The 18781-nt window shown below is 40.2% G+C and overlaps 1 protein-coding gene across 2 annotated transcripts in view; it reads left to right on the top strand.

Moving 5' to 3' along the window:
• SRGAP1 (SLIT-ROBO Rho GTPase activating protein 1) overlaps window positions 1-18781 on the top strand; it is a 263884-nt gene that overhangs the window by 199607 nt on the left and 45496 nt on the right. Inside the window, exons 9-12 of one of the 2 annotated variants that reach the window (XM_045829578.1) lie at window positions 4343-4540; window positions 5046-5130; window positions 11428-11455; window positions 15742-15775. In XM_045829578.1, the coding sequence (XP_045685534.1) occupies window positions 4343-4540; window positions 5046-5130; window positions 11428-11455; window positions 15742-15775 (345 nt within the window). Of the gene's footprint in view, window positions 1-4342; window positions 4541-5045; window positions 5131-11427; window positions 11456-15130; window positions 15234-15741; window positions 15776-18781 lie in introns of both variants that reach the window. The other variant, XM_045829577.1, reaches the window with a different exon arrangement.

The raw sequence follows: 18781 nt of genomic DNA, 5'->3' as shown, positions 1-18781 counted from the left end.
CCCAAAAATCACATGGTAACACCCTAATTCATAATATGACATTATCTGAAGACAGGTCAATAGAGCGGCCCCTGATCCAATAAAACTCTGTCCAGATAAAAGGGATATTTAGACACAGAAACACAGAAGACAATGGGAAGAGACCTAGAATTGGCCATCGCAAGCAGTCTTGGAACAGTCTTGGCAGTCTTGGAACAAATTCCACCTCACGGCCCTCAGAAGGAACCTTGTCTTCAGACTTCCAGCCTCCAGAACTGTGAGGCAATAAACCTCTATTGTTCTAGCCACCTGGTGTGTGGGACCTTGTTACAGCAGCCCTAGAAGTCCAATAGTATGTCTGGAGAATGAAACCACCGAGTCACCTTTCTTGTTTTCTCCATTGATTGCAGTGTCCTGGGAGAAAAAAGGCAAAAAACCCATCCACAGAAGCTGACAGAAGTCACCTTTCCCACTGGGTTCTTTTGATCATAATCTCAGAGTCCTTGCCCCCCGGGCATGCCTCCAGTGCAGTACATTCTCTGGGTTGTTTGTAATCCCTTCTCACGCTTTTCTGGCCTCTCCTTCTACTAAACCCAACCATGTTTTCCTGCAGCTAATGGAGAGTCATTACAAATTTCATACTAGCTGTTTTATGTTTGCCTCATTATCTTCCCCCTTGTGACTTATTAACATGGCTTGTGTGTGTCAGAAGGTAGTGTTACTCTTCGTCAAGAACATCCCATGGGATAATACATAGTCCCAGCCATCATGTCTGGTGTTTTCTGCCACATCTTTTATTTTTCCTGACAATTCCAGACTTAACCGTAATGTACCACTCTTGCTTCTGAGGAAGAACTGAGAAAAGAAGAACAGTGGTGTTGACGATGACAAGAAGTTACTTGGCAGATACTGGGTCCACAGTAGGGTCTACAATAGGTGGCCCCAAAGGCTTGGGTGGGTGTGGATCCTGCCCAGTCCCTGGGCTAATGGTACTTCCTCCAAGACTTTAGTTAGTTAGGATGGTACTGGGTCAGGAGTCCACATCAGGCCACAGTTGGTCCAACAGATAGGTGTATTACTAGGTTCTCAAACAGGTGTGGCACCTTCCAGGCCACTGGACGTGACCCTGGCATGCAGAACTGGCTTAAGACTGCAGCTGAGCCTGTGTTGAAGGACTGCAGCCAGGTAACAGGGATGCTTCATGATCCAGTGTTGCACCCAGGTTGGTGGGCCTGCCACTAGGAGTACGAATGAGCTTGCCTTTTGTTGGGTCCCCATGTGGGCATGACTGCTCATGGGTCATTGCTAAGAAGTATTGGAACCAAGTTACAGGGCTGCTTCATTATCCACAAATGGACCAAAGTTGGCAGGCCTGCATCCAGGGCATAGGCGGACATGTCTCCTCCCTGGAACCTCTTCAAGCGAACTGCTTCCGGACTGCAGCTGAGCTTGTCTGGAGCCAAGCTATGGAGCCACTTCAAGAGCTACAGCCAGAGCAAGATTGGTGGGTCTTCTTCTGGAAGCATGGCTGGGCATGTCTCCTGTCAGGCCCTTAGGTGAGCAAGACTACTGGACTGCGGCTGGGAGGGGCAAGAGCAGAGTTACAGCACAACTTCAAGATCTGCTCTTGGACCAGAATCAACAGGTCTGCCTCCAGGAACATGGACAAGTGTGCCTTCTGGCAAGTCCTGGGCAGAGGAGAATTATTCCCACACCAGGGCTAAGAAGAACTGGAACTATGTCAAGGTCAGCAGTCCTCTTACTTAAGGCCCAGGTGGATGGGATTCCTCTTGGGTCCATTGGTAAAGTTGGTGGCAGAACCAAGGCCAAACAGAACTGTAGCTGAGCCCAAGAGGGGACAGGGCTGTTTCTGGGTTTGTAAAAGATCATGGTTGGCAAGCCTGCCACCTGGGCACAGGCCTGCTTCCTGAAATCAGCCCTTCCCAGTCTTAGACTCCACCAGGTTTTGCAAGCTCCTACCTGGATCCCAGAGCTCCCAAAAATGCACTTTTGTCCGTGAATGGCTGCCATATTTTTGTTGCTGTGGGAAGAGGTGAGTGGGGCACATCCTGTTTTGCCACCTTGCTGATCTCGCCTCCGGGGTGATGAGTCTTTTCATTTAGCCAATAAATATGTAATCGTGACTTTAATAACTTGCAGTATGGTTTTGTTTAAATGATCTTTATATGTCTGCTTCCTGTAATGATGAACTGAGTCACTCATCTGGTTTCTTCACATTTCACTACCCAGGACAAGATGCATGGCCAAGCCTAAAGCCCATGACACAGGGAACCATATATTTGTAAAAAAGAAGAGTGTCAGATATTTTGATCAGAAATAAAATCTGATGATTCTTAACTATTAATAACCCTAATGGTTTGGAAAAATAAACAGACATTCTTTCTGGAGAATGATAAACTCTGGACTTCAAATAATTGTACAAAGCAGAAATAACTAGGCACATGAGGAGACAAGAACACATGATAGCCAGAAGAAACACAAGAAAACAGAGACATACCGTATTTTGCCATGCATGTATAGTGCACACTTTGTTGCCCAAATACTTGAGGGAAAAATAAGGATGTGCATTATACATGGGTGTATTGACTACTTAGCATGGGTACAGTAATTGGTATGATAATCACATGTATAACACGTACAATGTGGGTGTGCATTGTACACAGGAGCACGTTAAACATGGCAAAGTACATGTTTAACTAGGCACATGTTACTATAGAAACTCCAAATATTGGGATTTTTAGAAACAAACTACAAAAGAGCTGCTTCCTGTGAAATAACACATTCAAAAGTAAAACACATAGAAGTTCTAAAACTGAGAATTATAATAACCCAAATTAATAAATCAGTGGATGGTTTTAACCACAGATTAGATGCAGCTGAAGAGTGAATTATCAAAGTGGAAGACAAACCAGAAAAAAATAATCAAAATGCAGCATGAAAAACAAAAGGTAGAAATATGAAGAGAAGAGTAAGCGATATAGAGAATACAGTGATATTTAGCATACTAACTAAATACTCAGAGTGAAAAATTATAAAAAAGAAAGCAGAGACAATATTTGCAAAGATAAAGACTGAAAGTTTATCAGAGATTACGAAAAAAATCACACATTTCAAGAAGCCCCCCCCCAAGTTCCAGGTAGAATTTTTTTTTAATTATTACATAGAAACCTTATGGTGAAACTGTAGAAAAGTTTAAGAGCAGATGGAGAAAGAAAACAAAGTTCATTCAAAATAGTAATAGACTGGCAACAAACTTCTCATTTATCAGGAACATGGAAGCCACAAGAAAGTACAGTGATATGTTTAATGTATTAAAAGTAAATAACTGCCAACTAGGAAAAATATCTTTTATAAATGAAGGTGAAATAAGAGATAATGTCACATGAATAAAGACAGAGTTCAACACCACAGACTCATGCTAGAATGAATTTCTAAAGGAAGAGTGCTCTTAAAATTATAAGGAGTAGGATCAAAGAATATAAAATATGTGGATAAAACGAAATGAGTACTGACTGTATGTAACAACATTTATATATGTGTAAAACATTAAATATATTGTCTTATATTTAAACATACATAAATATTTACATATAATAGTACATTACAAAAACAGCATATAATTCAGGAAAAGTCAATGGAGATAGGTGTTCTAAACTGTACATTATCTGGGAAAAAGGATAATGTTATCGATTTACATTAGACTTTGATAAGCAAAGTGGAGTATAGCCTAATTGTGGAAAATAAATGTTGGAGGTAAGTTAAAAAGCTCCTAGAAGATAATGTAGAACACTATCTTTATTGCCATGAGGTAGGAAAAATATCTCTTAAGTAACACAAAAAGCACTAATAAAGGAAAAGATCAGTAACTTGATTACATTAAAATAAGAGGCCACCCTGTGGGTGGCTCAGTTGGTTGGGGGTCGTACCACAAAGCTAAAGGTCACCAGTTCAATTCCCAGTCAGGGCACATGTCTGGGTTGGGAGTTTGGCTCCCTGGTCAGGGTATGTAGGAGAGGCAACCAATCGATGTTTCTCTCCCTGTCCTTCTCCCTCTTTTTCCTACTCTCTAAAAATATATAAGTAAAATACTTAAAATAAATAAAATCTTTTTTAAAAAATGTAATTGAGAGAGCACCCAGTGATACATGAGATTTATGAGAACTCAAATATAAAGTGATGTCCTCCTTAGGATAATTTTGAAAAAGGTTGCTTTTTTTATATCAGTGACATGGGATATTGCTTGCCTGTCTCTCTCATCTCTGCCTGACATTATGGATTCTCACTGCATGTTTGTGGGATTTACAAAATACATACAGTGTGAGAAATATGTTCCTGTTTCCAGGTTAAGAAGACAACTGAAGCCACCTTGCAGACGATACAAGACATGGTCACCATCGAAGACTATGATGTTTCTGAATGTTTCCAGCACAGTCGCTCCACAGAATCCGTGAAGTCCACTGTCTCGGAGACCTACCTGAGTAAGCCCAGCATTGCCAAGAGAAGAGCAAACCAGCAGGAGACTGAGCAGTTCTACTTCATGGTGCGTCTGTTGCCTCCCCAGCCACCCTTAGGACTCAGATCTGGGGTCCCCAAATGCTGCTTCTGGAGTCCCGTTCTAATCACCTGGGGTTCTTTATTGAAGTATGGACTCCTGTCTTCCCTCAGAGTTTCTGATTTAGTTGGCCTAGGGATAGGGTTTAAGAGTTAGTACTTTCTAAAAACTCTTTTGGTAATTCTGATATGCAAACACATTTACACAGGACTGTGCTAAAATAGAACTTTTAAATTTGGATGGACATGCATGTCAGCAGGAGAGCTTGTTAAAATGTAGGTTGTGATTTCAGTAGGGCTGGGGAGGGAGAGACCTGAGAGTCTGCCCCTCCATAGGCTCCCAACTGGTGGCTGCTGCTGCTGACCTGCATCAGGCCACACTTCGAGTGGCAAGGTTCTAGGAGCTAGAAGTTAGAGTGGAGTTTAGATATCCTGTGGGAAGTCCCTTGACGTTGAATTTTTTTTTAATTAAAAATTAATCTTTCCTTTGGCAGAAACTCAGAGAATATTTGGAAGGTAGTAATCTCATCACAAAACTTCAAGCCAAACATGACTTGTTGCAGAAGACCCTTGGAGAAGGTCAGTTATTTGAAATAGATGGGGGAAAATATGGATTATATATTGTATCATGTATATATATTCCATGAAGTGTGTGGATTGTGCATTTAAGCTTTAAGACTCGGGACACTGTTTAGACTGGGCTTATCGGTTTCTGTGATACCTAAGTTCTCCCCGGAACTATTTTCTTCATGAGCTTGGTGAAATCTTGGGAGACTTAAGTAGCCAACCCAGAGCTCCTGAGGAAGGCTCCTCAGAGCGGTGGGCTGCTAACAGTAGAGAAGTCAGAAGGAGCCGAACTTGCCCCCCCACCCCCGTCACTTCTTCCTTCCCTTCCTGGGCTTTTCCACCCCTCCAGCCCCACCCCTTTTGTTTTAGGGGGCCAGTATTTTCGTCCTATCTCATGCCTTTTTGGACTCTAGAAAACAGTTCAACCAGTTTGGGCAACTTCTTTTCTTTCCATTGGCATTGGTTTTAATTAAGAAATAATCTAACTAAATATATTGTTATATGTGATAATAGTAAAAACAACAACAGTAGTTACCATTTACACAAGCCAGGCTTTCTCTGTGTCCTAACACAGGACTGGCAACTGGCCTTGGGGGCATCAGTGAAATACCAGTGTTCTGAGCTGTATGTTTAACTGGATTCAATAAATTTCCCCATTTTTACAAATGAGAAAACTGAAGGGGGAAAAGGATTATAGTCAAAGGGGACTATGTAAATGTTACTGCTTCTCTTTTCATCTACAGGAAATTTAAAGGAAAAAATAAATATTAGCAAAGTCCCTGTCTTACATGCCTCATAGTCTGTAACTTTAATTATCTTTTATTCACACTAGATCCTGCTAGAAGTTATAAAAAGTGTAAGAAAGTATGAATGGGAGTGGGAAATGAGGAAACTGAGTTGTGTGAGCAGCTCAGGCCAAAAACAGTTTGCTTCTCTTTGGCATAAACTCTTGCCTCCTCCCATTCTAGAACCTTCCTTCCCCATGAAGAAATTTTTCTATCTTATTTCCTTGCTTTCTCCAAAGGACCCATTACCCTCAGGGTATGGATACATGGAGAAAGGTCATCATGACCTAAGATTCCACATATTACAGTTAGGATGCCAACTTCTAAGACAAAAGGCCAATTTCACTTCCAAAAAAATTAACATTTATACTACTAAAAAGTGTCTTAAAAAATAACCAAACACAATGTATGAACTTTCATTAAATTCTGAATCAAAAGACAACAGTTATAAAAGGTATTTTAAAGAGAACTGGGAAAACTTAAATGTAGACTATTAAATGATATTACTGAATTAATGTTAATTTCCCTAGATATGGTGGAATGTTTATGAAGGAGAAGGTCCTTAAGAAATGCTTGCTCAGTGTCATAATGTTTGCAACTTACTTTCCAAATGGTTCAGGAGATAAGATACCAAGAAGCAGAGAGAGAGAAATAAGGCCAATGTGACAAAAAGTTAACAATCGGGAAATCTAAGGGTACATGAATGTTCTCTATACTAGTCTGTCAGCTCTTCTGTAACAGGCGTTTCAATAACAAAAAGAGACCTTTTTAGTCTGAATTGTTCTCCCCCAGCATTTGTGTCCCATTTTCCCTTCATAGTATCAGGTCCTTTTTTCACTTTTCTCCCTTTTTTACAAATGCCTGGTATTTCACTGATGCCCCCAAGGCCAGTTGCCAGTCCTGAAGCATAAATTATCACAAGTGTAGATCAGTGCTCTTAGGCACACAGCCCGTCCCTGCAGTACTGCACGCCACTTTAGAAATTGTGAGTTGGAGGGAATTAAGCAGTGGGTGAATTCATTCTTGGCTCTGCATGCAGATATATGTGTTAATACGCTTGGGATCTCATTCTGAAACTTTTATGGAACTCATTCTGCATAGATTCCCTTACATTTCTAGGAGAGAACTCTCCGGTGGTTAATATTATTTACATGCCATTATTAGATAGGGCTGTATTTTAGCCAATTTAGGGCTACATTTTTAGCCAGTTTGTTGAATCTGTGCTCCAGATTCTGTCTTTAGCTGCTGAACTGTGTAAAGCTCTATTGTACCTTGTGAACTCTAAGGCGGGATTTCTTTATCTTGGAATTTCTTTCAATGATTCCGTGTGCTGGTGGCATAAGCTGTGTTCAGGTGTACCAGGCCTTCCCGAGACTAGGTGTATTCTGCATGGGAAACTGGCTGGTTCTCATCCAGTGGCAGCGGGCACACTAGCCTCTGCCCACTGGTGGCAGGCCTCTCTGCTCCCCGAGCCTGGCCCACGCGGAGGCTTGGCAGCACACCAGGCGTTGGTCACTGCCTGGGGCTGACACTGGCAGCTTTGCCTGGGGAAAAACTGAGCATAAAGAACACGCCCTACCTTTTAGCTCGACCACTGTGAGCCTCTGGCTCTCCGTGCATTAATAGGCTCCCACCAAAAGACACTAGGAAAGTTCATGGCGCTTGTCCCACAGTGAGATAATTCAACGACAAGCCCTTATGAAAAAATCCAAGTCTAGGTTTGGCTGAATAAAGTAGTAGCACAGGATTAAATGGTGTGTTTGGGGAGAGCCCTGACTTCCTATATAGAAATCACGTCTCTAAATTATACTAGACTCACTACTCCAAAAACTGCCTTCATACTAAAACAAATAGAGCTTAACCCAGGGATTTCGCAGTTGATCATATACAGCTGAAGCTGTAACTGCAGACATGTGTTTGGCCTGTCTTTCTGCTCGCTGTTGGCAGGCTACCCATGGCCAAGTCCTTTGATTTACAACATTTCTGAGCAACGATATTGGGTTCTTAAAGTAGCACCATCAAAATTCAGAATTCCAAATCTTTGAAAAAGATTGAGATAGAAAGAAACATCATGAGTTGTTAAGACCAAAGTCGCCATCATCTTCTTTACCCTTCAGCAACCCCGTCACATCCTTTCGTGAGCGCATTGAATTTTAAATTGAGGAAGTTACATTCAGCTCAGTAAGTGAACACTGAAATCTTTTTCTTTTGTAGCTGAGCTTAATGTCCACATTGGCTTCTTTGTGTGCACCATTTGGAATTAAGGGGAGGTAAACATCAGCGCAGTTTCTGCAGAACACGGGTCACCTGACACTGGCCGCGGAGTTCCGTGCTATGTTATTTCTGGCACCACGCACGAGATTTCTGACAAAGGCGTTAAATAGGTTATCCTTACATAATTCATTGTCTGAATTTTTTTAAAGATTTTATTTATTTATTTTTAGAGAGGGAAGGGAGGGAGAAAGAGAGAGAGAGAGAGAAACATCAGTGTGCAGTTGCTGGGGGCCGTGGCCTGCAACCCAGGCATGTACCCTGACTGGGAATCGAACCTGGGATGCTTTCATTTGCAGCCTGAGCTTAATCCACTGAGCTACGCCAGCCAGGTTGTCTGTCTTTAAGTGGGAGTGCAAATATACTTTCAAAAGAGAACATAGTTGTAAAAAGATTGGGTGTTTTTATTTTTCAGAAAAGCCTGCAGTCATTGAGATTAAGGTAGAAAAAGGCTGGGAAGTAATGCCCGGAGTGCTCATCAATCATTCATTAAGGACCTTCGCTCAGTTTGAGTTTTACACATTTTAAATATTTTATTTAATTGGGGTGTTTTAAATCTCAAACTACTACCAAACTATATTTTGGTTTACCCTTTTATACTGTGGAGAAAAAAATACATTTGAGTATGAAAAAATAATTTACTTCCTAATTCTCAAGTGAAATTGTAATGAGTAGTCAAATTAGGTGTTTGTATCAAGAACAAGATAATCCTGAGGCTTTTTTTTCCCTCCAAACAACATGTATTGGGGGGAAAGGAGTAATGAGTTGTCTGTTGCTTTTAATAATTAAGTAACCTTACAAAGAAAATGATTGAAATCTAATCTTCAGACCACTGGAAGCTTTCACATTTCTCTGGGAAGCAGATTCTTCTAAGCTTATGTGTTATTGATCTATTAATGATGATACTGATTAAAAAATGAAACATTCATCAGTTGAGACACACTCAGTACTATTAGTTGAAAGAAACGGATGTGATGGCAGTTATACTATGAATGATAGTTCTTTTGCAAAGCTTGCTCTTGGTTCATTAATCAAAATGCATCTGTTATGGGTTCTTAATCCTTTATCTCATATTATTAACCATGGACAGACAGAGCAAAATGAATTTGAGCCATTTTATATATGATCTTTTTCTAACTCTAGAGAATATTTGGTTGGGATATTTGAACAAAAATAGCAAAATTTCAAAGTTACAAAGCATTTCATTTTCAAGGAATTATTAGTATCTTTATCACTGAATTACTTGAAAGTGATTAAGTTGTGTTATTACATTTAATTTTATACATATTTATTAAATTTGTTTAATAATTGGTTAAATTTATTTAATCTTCAGTATTAAAACTTCATAGAGGCAAATATGGAGCAGAGGCATCAGCCATGACCCCCACCTTTCTTCTAGGATCTTTCAAAGTGTTGGGTGCGGGGAGAAACTTACATGTTTATAACATGGCTTGGGAGCTCAGGTCCAGAATTCAAACAAATCTGGACCCTAGTTCCAGACCCGCCACATACTAACAGCATGACCATAGACAAGATGCCCAGCCTCTCATGTAAAATAAGAATAATACTAGTGCCTACTTAGTAACATTGTTTTGAAAATCGTGAGTTAATATATAGAAAGTGCTTAGAACCACATCTAAAGAAACGGTAGCTATCATTGCTGTTTTTACCATTGCTGCTAATATATTTTATATCAAACCGTTATGCTATAACAAAATAGGCACCATGACAGAATACAGTACAGCACAGGCCAGATAGTTCCTCTGCCTTCAGCCCGTTACTCATTCTAGTGACTCACCCTGGGTGATCTAAGCCGGGCCCGTGGCCTCAACACAACGTGGATGGTAAAGACTCTCAAACCTTAATCGCCAGCCCCGCCTCCTTTCTGCCCGTTCACTCTGTAGAGCCAGGTTCCTGCTGAAGGAGACCCTATAGGTACCGCATGCTACGCTCAACTCGGAGTGTGCTGTCTCTACTTTCTGGTGGACCTTCTCTCCCACTTACGAATAGCTATAGATTATTCTGGAGTTAGGTGTCCACCTTCTGTTTCTCTTTTCCCCAAAAATAGCAGAAGGTCAGCAAAAAGAGGGGACTTACAGGTAAATGATAGGTAGATCCAGGTAGCAGGGGGAAGATCTAATTCTTCTCCTATCCCTTCACCCCCACTCCAAGTCATGGCTAAGATCTGATTCTGCCAACACTTAACAGTGGCCTGGATCTGTGTTGAGAAATGTATCTTCTGTTATTAAACATCACCCCCTGTTTAGTAAATAGATGTGAATAAAAAACTTTGTTACTTGTTGAAAAGGAGATAATACAGTAAAAGACTCTTTTGCAGCCTGGGAGGGTTCATTCACCATTCTGAATAAGCCAGCTTTCTCTACTGTTGTCACACTGCCCTTGCCCTGCAAGTCTGAGTCACTGCCTTATGATACAGTGGGCTGGGCGCACCTGTCTGGGCCACAACCTGACCACTTGCTGCCAGCTGTACCTGCAGACTGTTTGAGGACCATTTCATTGTTTTGCAAATAAGCCAGTTGAATGCTTCACTTTCCCACACCCCTTCCCACGGCTCCACCCTAAATGTAAGAAAGAGCAGACAGCAACTATAGACACATTTAAACTTGAAATTGGCACAGCTTCTACGAACACCACAAAAGTACGGAGCTGTTATTTAAAACAAGTCAAGAAGTATGACTATATAAGAAGAACCTCTTGTTTTAAATAACTGAGAACTTCTAGCTCACAAATTGGTAGAATGTAGCATAAATTTAATGCCTTTTTACTTTAATATCTGCAAATGTCATTTCTGATTATAAAATGCAGCTTCTCTTCCAATTTCATATTATAGAAAGAACCGCAATTTAATCTAAAGGAAATTAAGTTCTCCCAATCCTGTATGAACCCTTACTTCTTCCCCGTGAGGTGTCAGTCAAGACAGAGGGAATAACTAACATTCTGGGATGTGTTTGTTTGCATTTCATCCTTGAACTTATAGTTAGATCAAGCAGCTACTTCTTGTTTAAATAAATAAATAAATAATTTGCCTCTCTGCTTCAAATTGCCAAGTAAAACGTGTTTCTACAATCCATAGAATTTATTAGATGTTATGTATAGATTCTATGAAATATTTGCTTTGAATTATTTGCCTGTTATTTTATGCTACCCTCATCTTGAAATAATGGACAGATGATATAAAATATTACCAAATGCATTCTACTAATTTCATTTCTATTTTAATTTTTTTCTGCAGGTCATAGAGCAGAGTATATGACTACAAGGTAGGAAAACCTTTTATTGTAACTCATATTGTGTCTCACTCACTTTTTTCTTTAATAAGAAGCAGCCTTTGAACATACTTTGTTAACAAGCATGGAAGATAGTTTTGGCTTGACAAAACACAGTAACGTGAAATGTTTGAGCTTCTCCCAAAATAGGATCTGCTCTGGCTGGCAGATCTGAGGATTTCCCAAGGGAATTGTAAAGTTCTTTAATGAGGAGACTCAGAAAAAAAAGACCTAAATTGAATGGGTTTAGTTTGTCTAATTCAAAACACTTTTAAGTTTCTAGAAAAAGTCCAACAAGACTTTTGATAATTTTATTAACCAGCAATAGTGTGTGCATATCCAGTGTGTTAGCAAATGCAAAGCGTGATTAGTTACATCCTGCGCCTGCTTTCCCTCCTGTCAGGTGAAAGTTAGAGCTGTGTCAAGTCTTCTTTGGATCTCTGCTCTCTACCCCTTTTTGGTTTACTTTAAAGGTTTAACTTTTAACGACTGCAACCATATTGCATTTCATTTCTTTTTTTTTTTTTTTTTAACTTCATGGAAGGATTGTAAAACTCGTGCTGAGAGAGAAAAGCCTTTTTGGAAGCTGATTCTGATGTGGGTTGAGGAAAGTTTATGGCAACTTTTATTTTCCTGCATCCACATTTGTGCAACAGTAAGAAATTATTCTAATTGGCATAGCAAGAATTGACACTTTTACAGTTGAGTTCTCTTTGAGGTGAGAGGCATTTGGCACACTGGGGTGCCTGTTGCAGTAATTGGCGAGTTGATCCTCAAGGATCTGTAATATTCCTGCTGGGCAGTTTATTCAAAAGGAAGCTTCTCTTACTTTTTGGTGAACCAAACAGGGAGATACAGCTACTGACTTGTCAAAACTTTACAAAAATACTGCGGTTTTTCTTCCCTGAATCAGGGACAAAAAGGAATATCACCGCTGCACAGTAATATGCAGCTTATGGGGATTTTCTTACATTTAGTATTTCTTTGCACTGTCAACTGTTTTACCTGTTGTTAACTTATAATTAATGTAAGGCACTTTGAAATAATTTTGCCAAAAAGGGAGGAATGCAAATATATTAACTTCCAATGAGAGCAGTACCTGCTGCACTGGCTAGATACTCCCATCCCTCTGGCTGGAGCTTTCTCTGCTGCACAAGGACAGCCTCCGCTGGCAGCCAGAGCACCAGGAAGTTGTGTGGTAGGCACACACCCAGAGTGAGTCATACCCTGAGTAATGGCCCTGCGCCTGCTCACCTGGTGTGCATTGTGCACAGTAGAGCCCGAACCACTGTCAGCCCAGCAGTCTGCCTGATAAGCCACCTCTGCCCTGGGAAATGACTTTGCTAAGCACTCAGGCAGTTTCTTTTCATTTCAAGTCATTCTCACAACATTAGTATCTTCACATTTGCCTCATAATTTAGAGCCATTGAGAGAAGCAATTTTCAGGCCTTTGGTAGAAAACTCAAGATATCCCTGTATTAGCCCCAGCCAGGGGCATCTCTCAGTCATGCGGGAACAATTGTCCAGTGCCACTAGGGGTTTTGCTCCAGCTACAGTTTTGCTTATCCCATGAATCGGTGACCAGGCAAAATGAGCCTGTGTTCTTACCATCTTAGCTTTGTCAGCTGCTCCAGAGATCATCAGATATAAAGCTCTGGTGGACCTTTTAATAACCACGCTTTCTAGTTTCTTAACTGATGCTTTAGTATCTTGGAGTCTTGCTGACTCTGATGGGACTGCCCCTGGGGGGCCAGTGAGTTCCTAGAGATAGCGACAGACCTGCTTGCACGTGTGCCTTTTTGTTTACAAACCAACCAATCCAGAGCCCGCCCCCTCCACCACCTCCTTCGTCGAACGTTCATACTCAGGGCCACTATTCCCCTTCCCAAATCACCCAAAGGCCAGGTCCCAGACCACTAGGGACACTTCCCATGCCCCAGAGCCCACCAAAATTATTCCAACTAGCCAATCTTAAACCTTTTTACCTGGCCTTGTCTATTCTTTCCAATGGGATCCACAACAAAGGCTCTTGACCAGTTTTCCTTCACTCCCTCCCTCCCCGACCAGCCCTGCCACTTGCCCAGGTGGCTGCTCATGTGGGCATGCCCCTCCCTTTGAGAACTGTGAGTAAGCAACCGTCTTTTCAATGACAGTTTGTCTTCTGACCTGTTGCCCTCACCAGCCATGGATAAAAATAAAGCCTACATTTTAAAATACTCCTAAAATAATGAAAAGAGTGAATAAAATCAAGCTCATGTGGTTAGTTAGAGTCCTTGGTGGGCAGTGTTTTCTTTTCTTAACTCTACCAGGCCCTTTCTTCTGTGGATGGCACAGAATTCAGTGTATAAAGATTTCAGAGATTTCAGCAGCAGCAGATTATGACATACTGCCTGGTAGAAGTCTCCATATTTGCTTCTGGACATTTGCAAAGGCTCCTTCTACCTTTCAGGCGCAGTGGGGCTTCAGGTGCTGCTTGCTGCATGCCTGCATTAGTCATATAAGCCCACCTGCTGGAGAGTCTTAGTGTCTGGCTGTGGAAGGCTGCATCAGCACACTTAGTTCTCCTGCTGCTCTTGATTGCAGTGATAACTAACATCTAATGAAGCTGGGCAGGCTTCCCCATAAGTAACAGATTTTGTTTCCAAACTGGCCCTTCTGAACTTCAGTGAACTTGAAAAAGGTAATTCTTCCTAGAGAGTTTGCAGCTTAAAGAAGGGCTTTCCCTAATTTCCAAGTGTGATATACATCCTCACATAAGCCTTCCAATTAAGAAGTTTACGTTGGAGTGTCCAAAGAGAGAGATCTTGGGACTCTTCCTCCATGTATTCCATTCAGCACAGTTGTAGAAGTTGAATCAGGTAATCCTGAGCCTCTTTGCTGTAAAGGGAGAGGACAGAAAAGTTTCACTTGGCCAGTTACAGAGCAAGATACTGCAAAGTTTATAAATATGGTACATAGCTCACCTGATACACATGCGCCCAAAGGCTTAGCCATCAAAGCAAACAGGCTGGAGATGGAGAGAACTCAGAACAGAATGAACTGGTCCATTCAAATACTCTACAAATATTTAGGTGATGAAAGAGTTTGTTTTAAAAAAAATAATAATTCATGTGAATCTGTACAAGAAATAGCTTTGAAGCCCAACTCTGTCTTTTCACCTGTGATCCATTAATAGTTACTTTTGTAGCAAATCAAATCCTATTATACCTGGGGGATACTGAACAGATGTGATGTTATTTGCACTGGAGAATTATGTTGTAACTAAAAATATGATAGTTAATTTCTCATATTAGGATCTATCAGCCCTAATTTTCGTGACCCGTCCTGCCTTCTGTGTGGCTTGTAAGCCAAATAACACAAATTTTGGTTTGTAACACTTGGCCAAATAGTTCTCCATTCCCTTTGGTGATGCTTTTCATTTTTACACAAACTAGCAAATAAATGTCAGCTACAACATACATGAAAAAAAGTGGTCTGAATGAATGGCTTGTATGATTTTGATACGTAAGTACAAGTAAATCAGCAGGGAAGGGGAAGGACTATTTTCCCCGTGGGTAGGGGTGGGGAAGGAACACAGAATTAGTATTTTATAATTTTGACGTCACCTATGGGTGTTTTGTTTATTGTTTGATTTCTGCCATGCTCAGTAATTATATTCCCTTCCCTTAGGCCTCCAAATGTTCCCCCTAAGCCCCAGAAACACAGGAAGTCCAGACCCCGCTCACAGTATAATGCTAAGTTGTTTAATGGGGATTTGGAAACATTCGTCAAGGTACTGGCTCCAGCCATCTGGGTGGCTGATCTCCATGCTTCTTACTATAATGGTCTCAGCCTCTCATAAAAGGAGGCAGGTCATTATGTCCAAGTCTGTCCTGGGGCTCTTCGCTTTCCCAGAAAATCAATATAATATTTCCTGAAGTCAGAAAAGAATATTTGGTTTGAGTGCCTTCAGCAGAGGAAATAAATGTGGGTTTCTCTTATGCTGGCAAGAGAGAAAACCCTCTTTATTTAAAAAGAAAAAAAAAGCCACAGTTTGTACAAAAAGGAAAAAGGCTACCTGATAAAATGTTTTGGTTTTACTTGTGCAAGTGAGATGGCACAGAATATATAATTGAAGCCTATTGTTGCGGTAGCTCTGAAGCTCAACACGAGTTGTATTTCCCTTGACTTGAGGAATTCATTATATTGGATAAATCGTAAGATCCTGTGGCCTATATCTTGTATCTCTGCTGTGTTTACTCTGTCTTCTTTTTCACCCTGTATTTCCGTAATGCTTCTAGCCGAGGACGAAGGAACTCGCACGCGCGACATCAGGTATAGTGCTGCAGGCGAGCGAGGACACGGCTGCTTTCACTCTTGGCGTCATTTCCAAATCAGAGTCATGCTTGGCTTCAGTTGGGTTTTTTTAAGGTCTTTAAAAGAAAAATGTTTGCAGTGAGAAATCAGACAGGCTTATGAATAGGCTTTCCTTAGAAAGGAATTGTAGAAATCAAACACTAATTTAAGAATAGTCTTCTCTAGTAAAACTGGATAAACTTGTAGCTTTTATATTCTGTATTTGGCGAATGGACCAAATTTGAGTCACAGGCTTTTATTAAGGAAAGTCCATGTTAAATACCAAATGCACATTTAGTATTGGATTATGTACCCTCATGTAAAAAATATATATATATATAAATAATGAGCCTTTCATAGCTAACATTTTATGACCTGGGCTGCAGTGTTTCTGAAGACTAAATTTACATAGGAAACTACATCATTGATAATCTCCCTTAATAATATGGTACAGATATCTTACTTTCTTAATAGTATGTTACAGATAGCTTACTTTCTTTAAAGACATCTTTTATTGAATGGGTAAACTAATGGTTGTGAAATGTGTGCACACACGTAGTATGTGTATGGACAGACAGATACACACATGCACAGAGATATTGAATACCTCTCGGGGCCTTAAAAATGGGCCCTCACCCTAGAATTAAGTGAAAGGCCACTGGACAACCTAAACACCTAAATAGCGATCACAAATCCACTGCCATAAGCCTTAAACTCAAAAGAGCCTCCTTACTGGCTCTAATTTAATACAAGATTATTATCAAATTTGATCTTCTGGTTTCCCAGCGCAGGGCTTACAAGCAGGGACAGATTAGCAGGAGAGAAGGGAACAATGACACGGAAGCACCGCGGTGAGCAGCAGAACAGGCCGGCAGGGAGAGTGTAGAAAAGCCCAGAAAAGCAGATGGAGGATTCTGTTCTGTCTGATAACATAGTGTGAGAATGACTGCTTAAGAAAATAGAAAAGCACGTATTGTATTTTTAAAAGATTTTTTCTTAAGAACAGTTTAACTGAATTTAGGCACTAAAGCAAGGGTAGCCCAGTTATCATGGGAAATTCCCTGATGTGAGCCCTTCCCTCTCCCAGACGGCACATCATAGAATCGTTGCTGATAGGGTTAACAGAGCAGGCCCAGAGACCCCCGCCCTTCTAGGAAGTGTGCCATCAGTTGAGGTCCCCACAATGTCACTGTGAGACAGCAAGAGCAAAACCATTTTTCCTCTCTTTCCCATGGGACAACTCAGACACAAAAGGGCCAGGGCCTCTTTGAGTGGTAGGTGAGCAGTGCTCACTGTTCCACTTCTTGTCAAGTATTCTACCAGAGCATATGGCACCCACAAAAGTAAATTAAAACACACACATTTTTTTAATCCAGAATTTATTATATCTGAATGAAAGAAATACTGGTAATAGCTAAAAGATTAGCAATTACTTGAGGAAATATAAAAGTAAAAATATTTGAAGTAATATGCAAACCTAAGACATCTTTCTTTAGAGCTATTTTAGTGCAAACATTTTCCTTTTAATAACCTTTATTCTTTATTTTTCTTTTTGTTTTAACACTAAATTTACCAGAGATGCAAACTAATATTCTCCTCTCATCACTTTATATTTAAATATTTGTTGCTCTTTTACAGTGTTACATGCACTGTTCATATAAAGGTTACTTCCCCTAAAACATATTTGTATCTTAAAGAAAAATCCCCTCGCATATTCAGTAGGTTTTGATAAAATTACATTGTCATTCTTTTGTCAACTAGTCCACACTGAAAAGAGTTTTTATTCTTAAAGACTTTCTTTAAGAAATTAATAAAGTTTACATTTCTAAAACAAATTAACTATCAGAGAAATCTAATATAGGCTCTAGAAGTAATTGAACCATTCACTGGTTTATACACTGATTAGATTGTCTCAAAACCTAAAATAAAACTCTTCTTCAAGTCATGTATTACCCATTCTAGGAACAATAAAGAGTTTAAATTGCTGAACCACGTTATTCCCAATCTTTCCTATGTGGCTTAATTGGAAAGGTTAGTGGATTCTGAATTGTTCTAATATGTTGACAGTCAGATTCTTCTTGTGTTTTAGAATAAAATTCCTCATGAATTAGCACCTAATGTCAGCTAATCAGTTCAAACCTCCATGTTTCCTTTAAAATCTAATTTCTGAAAGAGCAGAGTCTGAAAGTACATGAAAAATAACTCCCTAGCCAGTAACCTTCTTTTCCTACGTGGAGTGCATGGCGTCGATCCATATTTAACTGTGACCTTCTCAGCTCCATTGTCTCATTGTCATCCTATACATGTTTTAAAGCATTTCTAGTATTCACATTTGTTCAGTGTAGTGCTCTGACTATATTACAAGATGTGGGAGAAAATGGCAAAAAATGTTCCTTCCTAAGAAAACGAGATCTCCTGGGATGTGCATTTGTGCCATTTTTTAAATCCGTAAAACATGAAAAAATAACAAGGGAAAATCTATAAGGATATGTAAGTTCTGGTGCAAATTAAATAAATACATTACATATTATAAGCATCTATAAAGCAGTTTTCACATCGTGTGCCTGGAAACATGTAAACCTCTCTGGGAAGTCACAGACAGGGTCCTGAGGTGGCTGTGAGGCTGTGTTTGGTGACCAGGACAGCCAGTCAGTCCTGAGATGCTGCAGTCAGAATACACAGTTCTTCTCAGGTCCATTAGGTTAATTGTATAAATAACCTTTTAAAAAATGAGCGATTCATATATTCATCTTGGTAGGTATGCCTAAGTGTAAATAAAAAAGGCGAATTGGCTTTGCCATCTCTAGGCACAGCCAAGTTAAGTTGAATCAGGGTTGTTTTAAATGTATTTAATTTGGTTTGCTCCAGAACTGCAATATACCTTTGGTTAAATATAAGTTTATAGTTGACCCTTGTGGAATATTGGGAGGAGAGTGTATTTGGAAACAATCATCTGAAAGAGGATCAGAGCCTGCACTCCCTGTA

This window comes from Phyllostomus hastatus, unplaced genomic scaffold (assembly GCF_019186645.2).
Source record: "Phyllostomus hastatus isolate PE091 unplaced genomic scaffold, TTU_PhHast_1.1 phas_scaffold_93, whole genome shotgun sequence".
Classification (NCBI taxonomy): Eukaryota; Metazoa; Chordata; class Mammalia; order Chiroptera; family Phyllostomidae; genus Phyllostomus; species Phyllostomus hastatus.
The sequence above is the reverse complement of the archived record's forward strand: the minus strand, read 5'-3'. Positions and strand labels throughout refer to the sequence as shown.